Source organism: Carlito syrichta, unplaced genomic scaffold (genome assembly GCF_000164805.1).
Source record: "Carlito syrichta isolate Samal-C Ts95f unplaced genomic scaffold, Tarsius_syrichta-2.0.1 Scaffold288045, whole genome shotgun sequence".
NCBI classification, from domain to species: domain Eukaryota; kingdom Metazoa; phylum Chordata; class Mammalia; order Primates; family Tarsiidae; genus Carlito; species Carlito syrichta.
In genome coordinates this window covers 231,583-246,246 of record NW_007232141.1, presented here as the reverse complement: position 1 = coordinate 246,246, position 14,664 = coordinate 231,583, and the positions used below count along the sequence as shown (strand labels likewise).

Here is a 14,664-nt window from a genome sequence, read left to right as displayed (position 1 = left end):
TCCCAGTCACCGCAGCCTCGCCTGCTGGGTTCCGGCGATCCTTCCACCTCAGCCTTCCAAGTAGCTGGAACTACAGGCGCGCGCTACCACGACTGGCTCATTTTTTTGATGTATTGTAGAGATGCGGTCTCGCCAAGTTGCCCAGGCAGGTCTCGAACCCGCGGGCTCAGGCAATCCACTCACCTCAGCCTCCCAAAGTGCTGGGATTACAGACTGAGCCACTAAGCCCGGCTTAATTAAATCTTACTGAATCAGTTAATTGCAGGATCCTGTCTGATGGGGGCTCCCCTTCAATAAGATCATGCCTTGCCTGATACTCCTCTGACCTGGTTAGACCAACCACCAAGTGCCTGGGAAAATGACAATGATCCCCCTCTTCAGTCACCTTCCCCACCATTCTGAGGCATGACGATGACTCCAATGCAGGGCTTCCTGCTTCCCAACGGGCTCTCCTGTTGTTCCTTTTCCAAGCTCTAAGGCTCTAGTGGCATTACTCAGAACCCTCGTGTCATGCCACCTATGCTTTCTCTCCCTTAGAGGATTGTATCCTGTTTCATTGTTCTTCAGTTTGGTCTTAGGTTTGATTATACGTGGGATAAAGTTTTTCACATTCGTAGAATGGGTTTGTGACTATTTCCCTATTGCAACTAGAGTTTCCCTCTTTGTATTTGTTCATTTCCTTGGGTTTCAGGGAGGAGAGTTAAGCAGACAAGCACTCTGTCCCCTTGGATAAAGCTCTACCCGTTAGGGCTGGGCTGCACTGAGCTGAACCAATCCAAATCCGACTTCTGGGATGTATCAGAAAAATCAGGCAGGAGACTTGTGTGTCCAAAGAAATTCTGTGCTATAGAATGGGACCAAAATGACGACAATGACCTTCCTAGGAGGTTTCTAGGAAAGAACAGGTAAGGAGTAGGGGCAAAGGATGCCAACTGTTGGAGGGAGAGAAGTGGGCCAGTAGGATCAGACCTACCAGTGGTGGGTGCTTGGTGAAGACCCATGAATCCCTGCATTCTCCCGATCTGAGGCCAAGTCACATGCTGGATCCCGTTCTTGGATTCCTGTGAGATGCTATCTTGCCTTCTTTCTTGGGCCACTCTGGGTTGGTGTCTGTGTCTTAAAACCAGAGTGCCTAAGTGAAGTAGATGCTTTTTATTTTACTCTGTGAAGTTGGATCCCATATCATCCAAGTATGAGGGGAAGGTGAGTGGGTAGGGTTTTAGAGAAAAATGAAGAAGGTAGTGATTGTGAAAGATCAGAGAAACAACTGACAGGAAAGTAATTGCTCAGTGGCATCGATGATCCAGTTGAGCTGGGAAACAATGACTTACAGCAGCATCATTCCATGTGGTTGTGGGATTTTTCTCTAGGAATAGGGGTATGGAAACTAAAATACTGGTGAGTTGGAAGGATCCAATCACTCATAAGACAGGACATTGTGGAAGGAATCTAAGCCTGTGGCTGGACAGAAATTGCTGTGCTGCTTTGGGATTCTAGTCTTAATAGAGAAGGGAAGGAAAGGGTGGAGTTTTGATAGGGAGAAAATGGACAGTTGTCAAGGGATTAGAAGGCTTGTTGAAATGAAGACAGGAAGTGAGCAGAAGGTTGGGAGGTTGTGGTAAAAGAGGAGGATGTTCAATTAAAAGGTTTTAGAGGTGGAACAGTTTTGGATTATGCCAAGATTCTGAGTGTGGCCCGGAAAAGGGCAGCTAGCTTGAGGCTTTTGTACCTTTCACCATTTATGTCATAATGGGGTAATGATAAAAAGGCAAAACTGGGGAAAAAATAGTAGTAAACAGAGTGTTTATTTTTTTAAAATTACTTAAAAAAGATTGTTTACAGAGATGTGGATTTACATAACTTGGCGACAACAGTTTAAAAATGTACAGGCTGTTTAATATTATTGCACTTACTCTTTAATATATAAGGCATTTACTTTACATAAATAAAGGATAATGTCTAATACCATACCCCAGGTGTGGTGCCAATTAAGTCAACCATCAAATTCAATGAGATGTGTGTGAGAGGATGGAAATGATACCCAACCTACTTCAATCTTCACGGTCTATTCTTGCAACTACGATTTACTTGTTAGAACACATATTTACCCTCATAGCTTATTGTGAATGACTGACCAGTTTAAAAACAAAACAATGACAGTTTGAGTCGGACAATACCATTAGTGTTCACTTCAGGAAGTGTGGGACTTTATTAGACTAATTAGAAATACTAGTCATGCCTTGAACACTGAAGACAAATAAATAGCTTTCTATCTTAGGGTCAAAGACAGTTTAGTTTTTGCTTCTTCCCTTAAATTCCAACTGCTGGCCAGGGAAACCTTCTGGCAAGATGTAGCAGAAATGGCTGATGGCTTTAACATCGTGTAATAAGCCAGAGGTCCACCCCTGTACTCCGGATATGAGGTCTAAGGACTCCTAGAATGAGTCCATTCCATTGCTCCACATTGCTTTAGAAACTCCTGCATTTCTCATTAGTAGGCATACCTGTCAGAGTGGAGGCAAAAAATGGTTTTCAGTGTTGACTTGAAATAGTCTCTTATCATTTAGGCAAGAAAGCAGAAACGACAAATCTGACCCTAGGGACTTAAAAAAAAAAAAAACAATCTAGCATGCACCTTGCACTGACTTCCTATAGTATCTTACCTGTAATTGTAGTGAAAAAGTAGAAGTTAAATCAATCAGACCTTTCTAACTAACTCCTGTCCTGCATTCTCATTTGTATTGCCTGTTGAGAAAATGAGAACTCTGGGCTCAGACAAGCCAGATATTTCACTCCCCATCTGAGGGACCTCTGTGGGCCGCCTCCAGAGATGTTTAGCGGGATTGGTCACTCAGAAAAACGATGCACAAATGTGATGGCCCAAGCCCCTCCGAGATCTGGGGGCATTAGCCACAGACCCGAGCTGTAGGTTATGTAAAGAAAGATCTCCAACATAAAATCTCTGTGTCGTCATGTGTGCAGGTATGACAGATGCATTCTACACTCGTGCTCCCAGGACTCGATGGGCTGGTTGGCACCACCGAAGATCTAGGTTGTAACCGCATAGTTCTTCGTCACCTCGGCAGTGACTCACCCTGCTTCATTTTCTTTCTCCTCCTCATGACATGTCGGTAGACAAAGCTGATGAAGGTTTGGAAATTACTAAGGAGATAAGGTCCAGTACAAGGGGAGAACAGCCAGCTACGTGGGGACGCACGGCATGTGGAACGGGAATGGGAAAGGCTACCGAGAAGGAGCTCGTGCTACAGAGGAGCAGCAGCCAGGGTGGGTGTCACAGGCAGCACGAGCCACAGCAGGAACACACTTTTGCAGGAAGACGCTTTTGGCAAATGGAAGAAACTGCAAAGCAGGAAAACAGAAATGGCAAAAACTTCAGCCACCGCAGTTACGCCATTAGGCCAGGTCAAGAAGAGACCCAGCACTTAGAACGTGACGTTTCTTAAGCATGTTGGGTAAGAGGAGAAAGGCCAACCAAAGGATGAGTTTCAGCTCCTCTATCTGGATTGTAAATATAAAGCCTATGTTTATAAGTCCAAGGCCACTTAAAAAGATACTTGGTTTCTAAAAATTTAGTTTAGATTAGTAGTTGGAGTGCATAAAATATAGAAATAGAAACCCAGTGACTGTGGTATTTTTGCCTGCTCTTTTGTTGACCAGCCTTGAGTTCAAGCACTTACTCAAGACAAATTCAGAAATTAGACGTAAGGTGCTTTCAGATCTGGAACTTTCTGCTTCTAAGCAGCAAAGCTCATGGCTATCGAGTACAGTTTATCAGAACTATTTTGTAGAACAGCCTTATGACTTACACTTTTAGAGACAGAAAATGATCAACGTTTCCTGGTGATCAAAATCCTATTGAGTTGAACTCTGCATCCATACATTATACATTACACTCACTAAAAAATATTACTTTCTGCATTTCTCTTTTTCCATTTTCGGATAATTCCTGAGCTCAGCCTAACGATTAGGTCCTAATTCATTTTCTTCTTTTTTTTTAAAGTCTCATTCTCTTTCAGGGTAACGTACACAGACCTACAGGTCCTCCTGCCATTGAGTGTGTCTAAAAGCATTGTGTCACTGACTTACAAAATTATATAAAACTATAGTCCGTTTAGTTGTGACATCTGTGTCCCCCTCAGACTCTGTTAGCTCCCTAATCACCAGGATTGGGTATGTTGGAAGAGCTGGCAAGAGGGATGCAAAGGTCAGCGAGTGCTTCAGATGAAGAAGGGTGTGTTATATGTTGTATCTCCATGAGCAAACCTGAAGGCTGGGGACAGACACTGGAACAAGAGGAGCCTCTCTGCCTGGGTGCCCCAGGTGGAAGGCTTCCAGGGTTCAACTTCATTGCTGCTGCACAAGGCAGTGAGTCAGGCTTCATGTGCAAGTACAAATGGGAGATTTTTATAGTCCTTGTCTCTGCCATTGTTGGTTGTTTCAAGAACCCATGGTTCAAAGAAGTCATTCTTATTTGCTGACGTAAAAGAAGGGAACTGATGGAGGAGATTCTTGTTAGAAGTCATGAAGAATTCCTGTGCTTTCTAATTACTAACTGCACAGGTCCTTCTGGGACGGACTTCATAACATTCCAGGCGTCAAAGTGCAGGAGCCCAACCAGGGGTTTCCCGTTAATAGCAAGAATTTCATCTCCAGCTTCTATTACTCCAGCCTGTTCAGCAGCGCCCCCTGGGAGAATAAGTACAGAACAATGGTTGGCACTTTCATGAAGTCAAAAAACTCAAGGAAACCAAAGGTTTAAGTGAGAACAATTTCTACGTAATATATATGCCCATATTCTTAGGATGGGAAGATATTTCCTGTAAAAGCATATATCCATAAAAGTAAAAATAAATGGGACCCCATAACAAATTCAACTCTAACTCCCCCAACTCCAGCAAGATAAAAACAGTCAGCCACCAAGGGGAAGACACTTTCAGCATATTTAATCAACAAAGGGTTAATGTCCAGACTGAAGAAATACAAATCAACAAGGAGAGTACACAACAAAGTTGGACAGAAGAAATCAACAGATAAATTTAAACAGCTAATAAACCTAGGAAAACAGGCTCAACTTCTAATCATTAACAGATATTGGCTGATAGAGGCAAGTTCTCCCATCCAGGTACTAAGGAGACCCAACCCTGCTTCCGAGATCAGGCATGAAGGGTTGTGTGGCTGTAGACTGATAAAGAGAACCAGTGATTACATGCTTCTCATGCTGTGAAGATTACTTAATGGATTATTTGCACACAAAGCTGAACATATTTTTACATTATAGCTTTGTGTAGGTTATAACAAATACAAGAGCTTTGAAAAAGCTCTGTTTACTTTCTTGCACATACATATCGAAAACAGTCACATTGAAGAGGGTATACACACTGGTATGGAGACATTTTATGGACAAAAGGACATTGAAGGAGAACAGTTCCTAAGTATGAAAATGAAAATCTTCTTAGAAATCTTCATTAGATTTCAAAAGACTGAGCAGATATATTTATTTCACACTAAATTTTTTTGTTGAAATACAATATTATTTGACATTCATACACGTGTAATTATAGTTGATTACACAAATTAATAAAATACAGCCCACTCAAGGACAAGAACATTTTTTGTTGTTAATGAGAGAGGCAGATACTATCATTAGAAGAGAGACCTCACCAATACCAGCTCCACAGCGGAACAAAGAGAATGATCTAGTCCTAGCCACTGCTTTCTCAAGATTCAAATTTTTGGAAGGATAAAAGCACTGCTGTTAAACATATTCAGTTAAACTTGTGTTAACAGTTGTACCCTATGTCCTATTCTAGAATATTAACTAAAGGCCCCAGGCAAGTTATATGAAACAAAATCTACCTGGCATAAGTTTGTCCTGTATAATCACCAGCAATCTCTTTATGTCCCCTGAGAGGGGACATCCCAGTGGTTTGCTAGATTTACAACATCCCCTTGGGGGACACCCAGCACTTCAGGTGGCCAAAGCTAGAGGACTGCTTGAGTCCAGGAGTTCGAGGCCAGCCTGGGCAACATAGCATGCCTCATTTCTACAAAAAAATAAAAGTAACCAGGCATGGTGGTGTGCAACTGTAGTCTCAGCTACTTGGAAGGCTGAGGCAGAAGGATTGCCTGAGCCCAGGAGGTTGAGGTTGCAGTGAGCCATGATTGTGCCACTGCCCTCCAACCTGGATGACAGAAACCCTGACTCAAATTTTAAAAAAAGAAAAAGAAAAAAATCAGTATTGCTAGGTTGCTTTCTGCTGCTTGAACTAGAACACAGGAAAACAAAATGAACAGAAAACCTGTACCCATATCTAAAGATTTCATGGAGGTGGCCTCTTCATGAGGCTTTTTTTTTTGAGTTGAGGTCTCGCTCTGTCAGCCAGGTTGAAATGCAGTGGCCCATCTCCAGACATCTCCTGGGCTTAGACAGTCCTTCCACTTGAGCCTCCTGAGTAGCTGGGACTACAGGTGTACACCACGACACTGGCTAATTTTTATTTATATTAAAAAATTTTTTGGAGAGACAAGGTCTCACTGTGTTGCCTAGGCTAGTCTTGAACTCCTGGCTCAAGCAATCCTCCCACCTCAGCCTCCCAAAGTACTGGGATTACTGGCATAAGCTACCACCCCCAGCCTATGAGTGTGTCTTCATATACAACCAATTTAGCTATAACTCTTGAATGATATTTTAGCTGAGTACAACATTTTAAGCTACAGAAATTTTCTGTCAGTTCTCTGAAGGTGTTGTTCTGTTGGCTTCAGGCATTCATGCTGCCAAGCTGATTGCCCTTGGGAACAATCTGAACTTTCTGTTAGCTTTTGAGATTTTCTTATTTATATTATTTATATTCTGAAACTTTCCTGTGATATGTCAAGATTTGGATTTTTATAAAATTCAGCCTGTTTTTCCCTTCATGAGTTTTTTTAGTCTGTATACTCCTGTCACTTTTCAGTTCTGGAAAATTTTTATTCATGATTTCTCTAAATATTTCCTTCCTCTCATTCTATTTTTTTTTTTTCCTTCTGGAATTCCTTATCTCATATCACACTTTTGTAATTTTTATCTCTTTATTTCCCTATGCTGCATTTTCTATAGTTTCTTTTGTTGTAACTGTTTTCTCTGTATATGAATTTAGCCTATTTTAAATTTTATCCAAAAATTAAAAAATATACTTGGCTCCATTTTCATTAATGGATGTGTGTCTGCATTTTGTTTTTTTAAGTTTTATTTTTAAGAGACACTGACTTACCCCTGAATCATAGCCCACACCTTTAAATAAATAAATAATTATTTTAAAAAAGAGAGAGAGAGTCTTGCTGTGTTGCTCAGGCTGGACTCAAACTCCTAGCCTTAAGCAGTCCTCCTGCCTGCCTCCTGACTAGCTGGGACCACAGGTGTGTGCCACCATGCCCAGCTTGCATTTTGTTTTTTGATACCTTCTTGGTCTTGTTTTCTGGATAAAATTCCTGTCTTTATTCTTAATGGGTTCACCTGTTTCTTGGATTCATTGGTAATGGCTGTTCTTCTGCACCCTGGACCCTTGGTCTGAGCTCTGTCTCTTGCCTGAGCTGTTTGTTCTACTGCCCATCAACTTGACCATTTAACGAATCTGAGGTTTCCTCTCTGCCCTGGTACCTGCAAGTCCAGGCATCATGCACAGCAGAGGCCTGACTCCTGGTTTATGCCTGTCTTCTGCTTGCTCAGTAAGGCTGTCATGTGGACAACGAGTAGATCATGTGTAAAACACCATGGGCCTGACACAGGAAGGCCTTTGTGTCACAAAGCACTAAGAACATATTAGATTTTTAAAAACAAATTGGATTTCCAAACGGACAGGATGACTTTTGACTGAGACATACATGGAAAGATGACAGGTCATAGAAGGCTAAGTTTTCTGGGACGTTACCTTTGTACACTCTTTTAATGACCAGGGGCCCATCTCCAGACACAGATGACTTTCCTCCGTCCAGACTCAATCCCAGCCCAGCCGAGGTCTTCAGCACTTCGACACACAAGGCGTCATGGATGGCCACGCCTCTCTCTGCAGCAGCATTGTTTGTCAACATAAAAATGACAGGGTTGTTCATTGTGCCACCTGTCCAAGTCCCCCTAGATGCTTTACCTTGGGTACTGTGTACTCTGAGCACCTCGAGTCCCATATACCTTGAGGTGCTTTTTTTTTTTAAGTTGGGGTCTCACTCTGTCTCCTGGGCAGGAATGCAGTGGCACAGTGATAGCTCACTGCAGCCTTGACCTCCTAGGCTCAGATGATCCTTCTGCCTCAGCCTCCCGAGTCCTGAGCTGGCACTACAGGCACGTGCCACCACGCTTGGCTAATTTTTAAAATTTTTTGTAGAGATGAGGTCTTACTATATTGCCTAGGCTGGTCTCGAACCCATGGGCTCAGGCAGTTGCCTGGCCTCTGTCTACTACCTCCCAAAGTGCTGGGATCACAGACGTTGAGTCTTGAGGTGCGGCTAACATTTGAGCCCAGCATGAAGGGTGGGCCCTCGCTGGGGGCCGCCCTCCTGCTGTGCTCACATTCTTTGTTCTTCTGGGTGTTTTCTGCGAGCTTTGGTGAATGCTTTTATGCCCAAGCAAGAAATCCCCGGAAGGCAAACTGCTCTTGTTAAGCCCCACACACTGGCAGCGCACGTCTCAGGAAGGACTGAGTCACACTTGAGAAATCAATTCAGCTTCCTCCCCATGGCAGCGGAGCACCACCCCCTGGTACCGAAAGCTGGCAGTGCCAAAATGCCCAGCCTCGTGGGGTCTGTTACAATGGACTCCAAGGCCTCTGGGGAGACCATGGAGCTTCCTTCCTTCCCCCTCCTGCCACTCATGCTTTTGTGAGGGAAAGCCCTGCCTCCGGGCACGGCTGTCTTTGCACACACACTGGCTGCCTCCATGGGCACCAGCATGTTTTCATTGTGATGCCCGCTCCACGGCCACAAACTTGCATCCGCTCTGTGTGCTGGTTTGGAGGGGCGGGCCTGGAGTCTGAATGGGGATTGTCAACTTGCCCCTTACTTCCCTTCCGGATGTGCTGTGTCAGCCAAAGATGTCAGCGTTGAGTGCAGAGGCACGCTTGGTGGATCAAGAGGCGGAAGAAAGACCACAACCGGGTTACACTGCCTGCCTCATGGATTCATTAGGGCTGAGGCCAGGCTTGCGTCATTGCCTCGGAACACAAAGGCCAGTCCATTATTGTGCTTTACAGAAGGCCATTCCGCAGTGCCTGAAGGACATTGACTAACGCTGGGAGCAGCACTGTTTTTCAACCGGTGACTTGCTATTAAACAGGAAAACAGGCCTGTGACAGTGGTTCTCTGCCACTGGCTACATACTAGAATTACCTGGGAACACGAAAAAACCAGTGCTTGGCTGGGCATGGTTGTTCTTTCATGTAATCCCAGCTTTTTGGGAGGCCAAGGCAGGACTGCTTGGGGCCAGGAGTTTGAGACCAGCCTAGGCAACACAGGGAGACCTCGTCTCCACAAAAAAATTTTAAAAATCAGCCAAGCGTGGTAGTGTGTGCCTGTAGTCCCAACTACTCAGGAGACTGAGGCAGGACGATCTCCCAAGCCCAGGTGGTTGAGGCTGCAGTGAGCTGTGATGGTGCCACTGCACTCCAGCCTAGGTGTCAGAGTGATACTCTGACTCAAAAAAAAAAAAAAAGAAAAAAAGGTACTGCTGCCTGGTCCCCACCCCCTTGGTGTTTGTGATTTAATTGAGCTGGGGTACTTCCTGGGCATCTTTTAAAAACACTTTCCAGATGCCTCTCATGCAGTTGAACATACCAGGCCCCAAGTTGGACCTTCTCAGTGCATGATAAGGAATAACTGCATGAAACTAGATAGACCTGGGGCAGGGAGTCCAAAGAACAGGAATCTGGAATAGGAGTGAGTTCACGCCCTTACAGTACTTACAACTTGGTAATTTTGTAGGACCTGGTTCACGCCCTAAAGATGCCACAGCAATACTTAATTATTACAAATAGCAGGATAACCTTCCACGCCTGAGTTTGCAAGGCTGAAAAATTTTGGAAGCTGTTAGGATTAAGTGCCAAGTGGGTTCCTTTGACAGTTTATAGGGTTCTAGGATCCCACTGAAAATCCGCCAGGCAAGTGGAGACAGATGGTGCTGGGGCAAAGGCGAGCACGGCAAGGTCTGATGACTGGGATGCATCCTGATACTGGGAAGGCGTCAGTGCTCCAGAAGAGGGAAGGCGAGGAGACAGAGGAAAAGACTGGGGGCAGCACCGCGAAGGGTGTCTGGACAAGAGATGTTTCTTGTCTGTTCAGAACCATTTTCAGCAAAGACTTTACAAATAGCTCAGGCCATGTTGTGCAAAGGAATCCAGCTACCCTTGACCTTATCAGGGAGAGAAGCTGAGAAGAAACAAAAGGCCCCTCCCAGAAGGCAGTGCCCTGATCTGAATTCCTGTAGACTGTGTTGCCCACTTGACGAGAGAGACACCACCCCTGAATGCTGAGTTGGAGAACACTCCAGAAGTCTGCAGTGCTTAACTGAGGGCAGTAAACAACCTGTACCACAGAGGCAGACCCTGCCTTTAGTTCTGAGACTCTAAGTACGGAGCGCGTGTAGGAAATATCTGAATCTCTGCTAGCAATCTCTTCTTGGCTGGCAAAGACTGTAGTCTCTATTCAAACATGACACACCTTTGCTCCCTCATTTCCTTCTGTTCTAAATCAGGAAAGAATACTAGCTTTGCTGTTTCCCAAGGATAAATCTTGGTTCTGGAATTTCTCCTTCAACACCAATATCCCCATCACAAGTTTCCTGTTTTACTTAGCGGGCCTAACAAAAGGCTGTGAATAGGATAGGGATTCCTCCTTAGGAAACTCAGAGATGCTTTCATGCAGTCATTTTACATCCTCAAAAGTATGGCTTGCAAAGACCAACCTAGGCAACACAGTGAGACCTTGTCTCTACAAAATATCACATGCCTGTAGTCTTAGCTACTCAGAAGTCTGAGGCAAAGAATTGCCTGAGCCCAGGAGGTCAAGGCTCTGGTGAACCGTGATCGTGCCACTCCACTCTTGGCCTGGGCGACAGAGTGAGACCACGACTCAGAAAACCCCCCCAAAAAACAAAATCAAAATTAAAACCAAAATCAAAACCAAACCTGTAATCCCAGCCCTTTGGGAGGCAGAGGCAGAGGCAGAGGCGAGAGGATTGCCTGAGCCCGTGGGTTTGAGACCAGCCTGGGCAACTTGGTAAGATCATGTCTCTACAATAAATTAAAAAAAAAAAAGCCAGCTGTGGAGCATGCCTGTGGTTCCAGCTACTTGGAAGGCTGAAGCAGAAGGATCGCCTGAGCCCAGCAGGTCGAGGCTGTGGTGGCTGTGAGCATGCCATTGCACTCCAGCCTGGGTGACAGTGAGACTCTGACTCCAAAAAAAAAAAAAAAAAAAACAACAACCAAAACACTACCAACAACAAAAAAGTGTGGCTTGAACTCCTGGGAGATATTTGTTATTTACTTGTAACGCTGCTTTTACAAGAAGCATCCAAAATACACCAGGCTTCTCTGCATTACATTTTTGAGACCCAGAAGTTAGCTGTTCTCTTCCTTTATATTCATTCAGAACGTACTCTTTCTGCCAGTGGCTCACGCCCTGCTTCTAGTTGCTGAACTGATACCTTACCAATTCCAGGCTCCAGGGGGACGGCCTTTCTGGACAGTACACCCTTTCCATTGACGGTGGGAATCTCCTGCCTGGCAGCGGGCCTGGGCTGATCCATCCCTTTCTTGATGACCACAAGGGCATCTTTGTGCAGCTGTGCCTGGTGCAGGATCTTCAGGACATCCCTGTGGACTAAGCCAGCCAGGGAGGCGCCGTTGACTGACAGAAGGAAATCCCCTCGGTTCATAGTCCCTTCCTGAGAAGCTGGCCCCTGAGAAAACACCCTGTGAACCTGGGTGGGACAAGGAAAGGAAAAGGGAACAAAAACCAGATCCACTTATGACTTCCAGGAAAAACAAAAAAAAGTGAGACAGTCACTGCAAATCTATGGTAAAGGAAGATTCTTTCTTCTTTTTTTTTTTTCTCTTTGAATCAGGGTCTTACTCAATCCTCCCTCCTCAGCCTTTGGAGTAATTGAGACTATAGGCACATGCTACCATGCCTGGCTAATGTTTGGATTTTTTGGTAGGGATGAGGACTCGCTATGTTGTCCAGGCTGGTCTCAAACTCCTGGGCTTAAGCAATCCTCCTGCCTCAGCCTCCCCAAAGTGCTGGGATTACTGGCATAAGCCACCATGCCCGGCCTGGAGTTTTCTGATGACAAGTTTTCTAAATCATATGAACACTTAGTTTATCAAAAACATATTCAGTGTGGGGGACGGGATTGCAAACGTCAATGCCAGTGTCTGCGCACATCTTTTCTCAGCTTCTTTTAGTGTCTAACCTGCGCCTGGCATCGAGGGGATGGTGGGAATATAAAATGAATGAGACCTGGGTTGTGCAGTGAGGATGACTTCCTCAGTGATACCAAGGGCCTCTGAGTGATACAAAATTTTAAGTTACTGTTCTTAAGAAAGAAATGCTCTTATAAGCAAATGCCAAGTTTGGTCAGTTGATTCTAATGTTTTTCAAGTGCTTAACACATAAAATATTAAGGCAAATGATAAGGATGTAGAGATTTCTGGGGTTTTTTTTTGTTTTTGTTTTTTATGTTGGAGTCTCACTCTGTCGCCCAGACTGGAGTGCAGTGGCCACTCCCGGCCACCACAGCCTTGACCTGATGGGCTCCAGTGATCCTTCCGCCTCAGCCTTCCACGTAGCTGGAACTACAGGCGCACGCTACCACGCCCGGCTAATTTTTTGATTTATGGTAGAGATGAGGGCTCGCCAAGTTGCCCAGGCGGGTCTCGAACCCACGGGCTCAGGCAATCCACTCACCTCGGCCTCTCAAAGCATGGGATTACAGGCTGAGCCACCGAGGCTGGCGAGACTTGTGTTTTTTAAGTATTGCCGACTTAAAGTGCAATACTTTAAATATATAACAAATAATATTTAATATATATTTTATTATGTATTTTATTACATATATACTATAATACACTTACATTTTGGGGTTCGAAATGCTTGTCTTTGTCAATGGAAACATGACATGCGTACTACTTTCCCCACTTTTTCATTTTTATGTTGGTAGCAGAAAACAGACCTCAGTAATCTTTGAACCAGTTGATTGGAAGGTGTGACCTAATCAAATTCTGAGGCTGCGTAAGGAGGGACTTTCTTGAGAGTCTCATGACCTTGTTACTTACTGTGACTGACTTTGGCTCCACATCTGTCCCTCCTGCCACACTGAATCCCAGTCCAGAGCCTTCTTTTTTATACAAGACTATAAAGCAGATATCTTCTTTATTCTAGTAAAAAGAAACAGAAAAAAGGGATGCTCCTTGTGCCAAGAGTAAGGAAGCTCTGGCGTAAATCCTGAAAGTGCTCATCACCGTCCCCGCTGACCCAGACGATGCCTCAGCTTTCACAAAAATGTCACAGAAGCCCTCTCACTAACATCCTGCGTCGCCCTGCTAGGTGGTGCTGAAGTGGTAAGTTTCAGAGGTCCATCTTGTAGCTGCAGAAGCACGGGGAAGGTGGACGTGAGCCAGGATGGGGACAGGGGACAATTTAGAATTCCCGAGTCTCCAGGCCATTTGAGGATCACATTGTGACTCCCCAGATCTGAACTCAGCACATAATTTCACCATGATGGGAATCCTTAAATCCTCAACCCTTCAGCCTACAATTTAGCAAAGGCAGTTCCCAGCAACAGCAAAATGGTGGGCGTTTAAGTGCCAAGAGGCAGCATAAGAGCATATTGAGGCCATATGTCTTATACACCTCTCTCCCCACGTTCAAGTCATTGGATTTCAGGTGCAATTAATTAACTGGTATCATCAAATATGTTACAATGAATCGTCAACCCATACTGAGACTGAAACATGCTTAGTACTGTCCTATGGCTGAATAATAAAAGACTGCCCTACGTCTCAAGCATCAATCAAATGCTATTTTGGAATAAAAGACTTTCAAATAAAAAAATTAACTGGGCTAATTATCTTGAAATCTGGCTTCTCCATCCCTAGATATGATTCAACACCATCGTAAAGCTCTTCATTGCTAGGTTTCCTGTGAAGTGATTTATATAATCCATCATTTCAAGGTGTCCTCAAACACAGCAAGAGAAAAGAATCTAATAATAGCTCTTAAGGATTGATTTGATGAGAGGAAGTGAAAACACTGACAGAGAAAACCACCTCTAAGAAGCATTTAGTCCCAGTAGCAAGTCATAAGGACTAATTCCAAGCACTTGATACCTCTCGAAAAATTTCATTCAAACCAAAGCCCTGTGTGTGGATATGAGAATGTCTTGTAGAACTTTTTTGTTGGGGGGTTTGAGATGTTTACTTCATGGGCACCTGCAACCATTTATGTACTCATGGCTGGGCATGGTGTCTCACACTGTAATCCCAGCACTTTGGAAGGCCAGGGCGAGGGGATTGACTGAGTCTGGGAGTTCAAGACCAGTCTGGGCAACAGGGCAAAACCTCATCTCTACAATAAATCAAAAAATTAGGTGGACGTGGTGGCATGGGTCTGTCGTTCAAG

The 14,664-nt window shown here is 44.5% G+C and overlaps 1 protein-coding gene and 1 pseudogene across 1 annotated transcript in view; both read right to left on the bottom strand.

Moving 5' to 3' along the window:
- LOC103255345 overlaps positions 1 to 1,013 on the bottom strand; it is a 3,498-nt pseudogene extending 2,485 nt beyond the window's left edge.
- Positions 1,014 to 1,786: 773 nt separating this feature from the next.
- PDZD2 (PDZ domain containing 2) overlaps positions 1,787 to 14,664 on the bottom strand; it is a 124,248-nt gene continuing 111,370 nt past the window's right edge. Inside the window, exons 21-25 of the mRNA XM_008053306.1 lie at positions 13,320 to 13,421; positions 11,695 to 11,965; positions 7,929 to 8,063; positions 3,095 to 4,707; positions 1,787 to 2,504 (exon numbers count right to left, since the gene is read on the bottom strand). Of these exons, the coding sequence (XP_008051497.1) occupies positions 4,541 to 4,707; positions 7,929 to 8,063; positions 11,695 to 11,965; positions 13,320 to 13,421 (675 nt within the window). The 3' untranslated portion in view covers positions 1,787 to 2,504; positions 3,095 to 4,540. The remainder of the gene's footprint in view (positions 2,505 to 3,094; positions 4,708 to 7,928; positions 8,064 to 11,694; positions 11,966 to 13,319; positions 13,422 to 14,664) is intronic.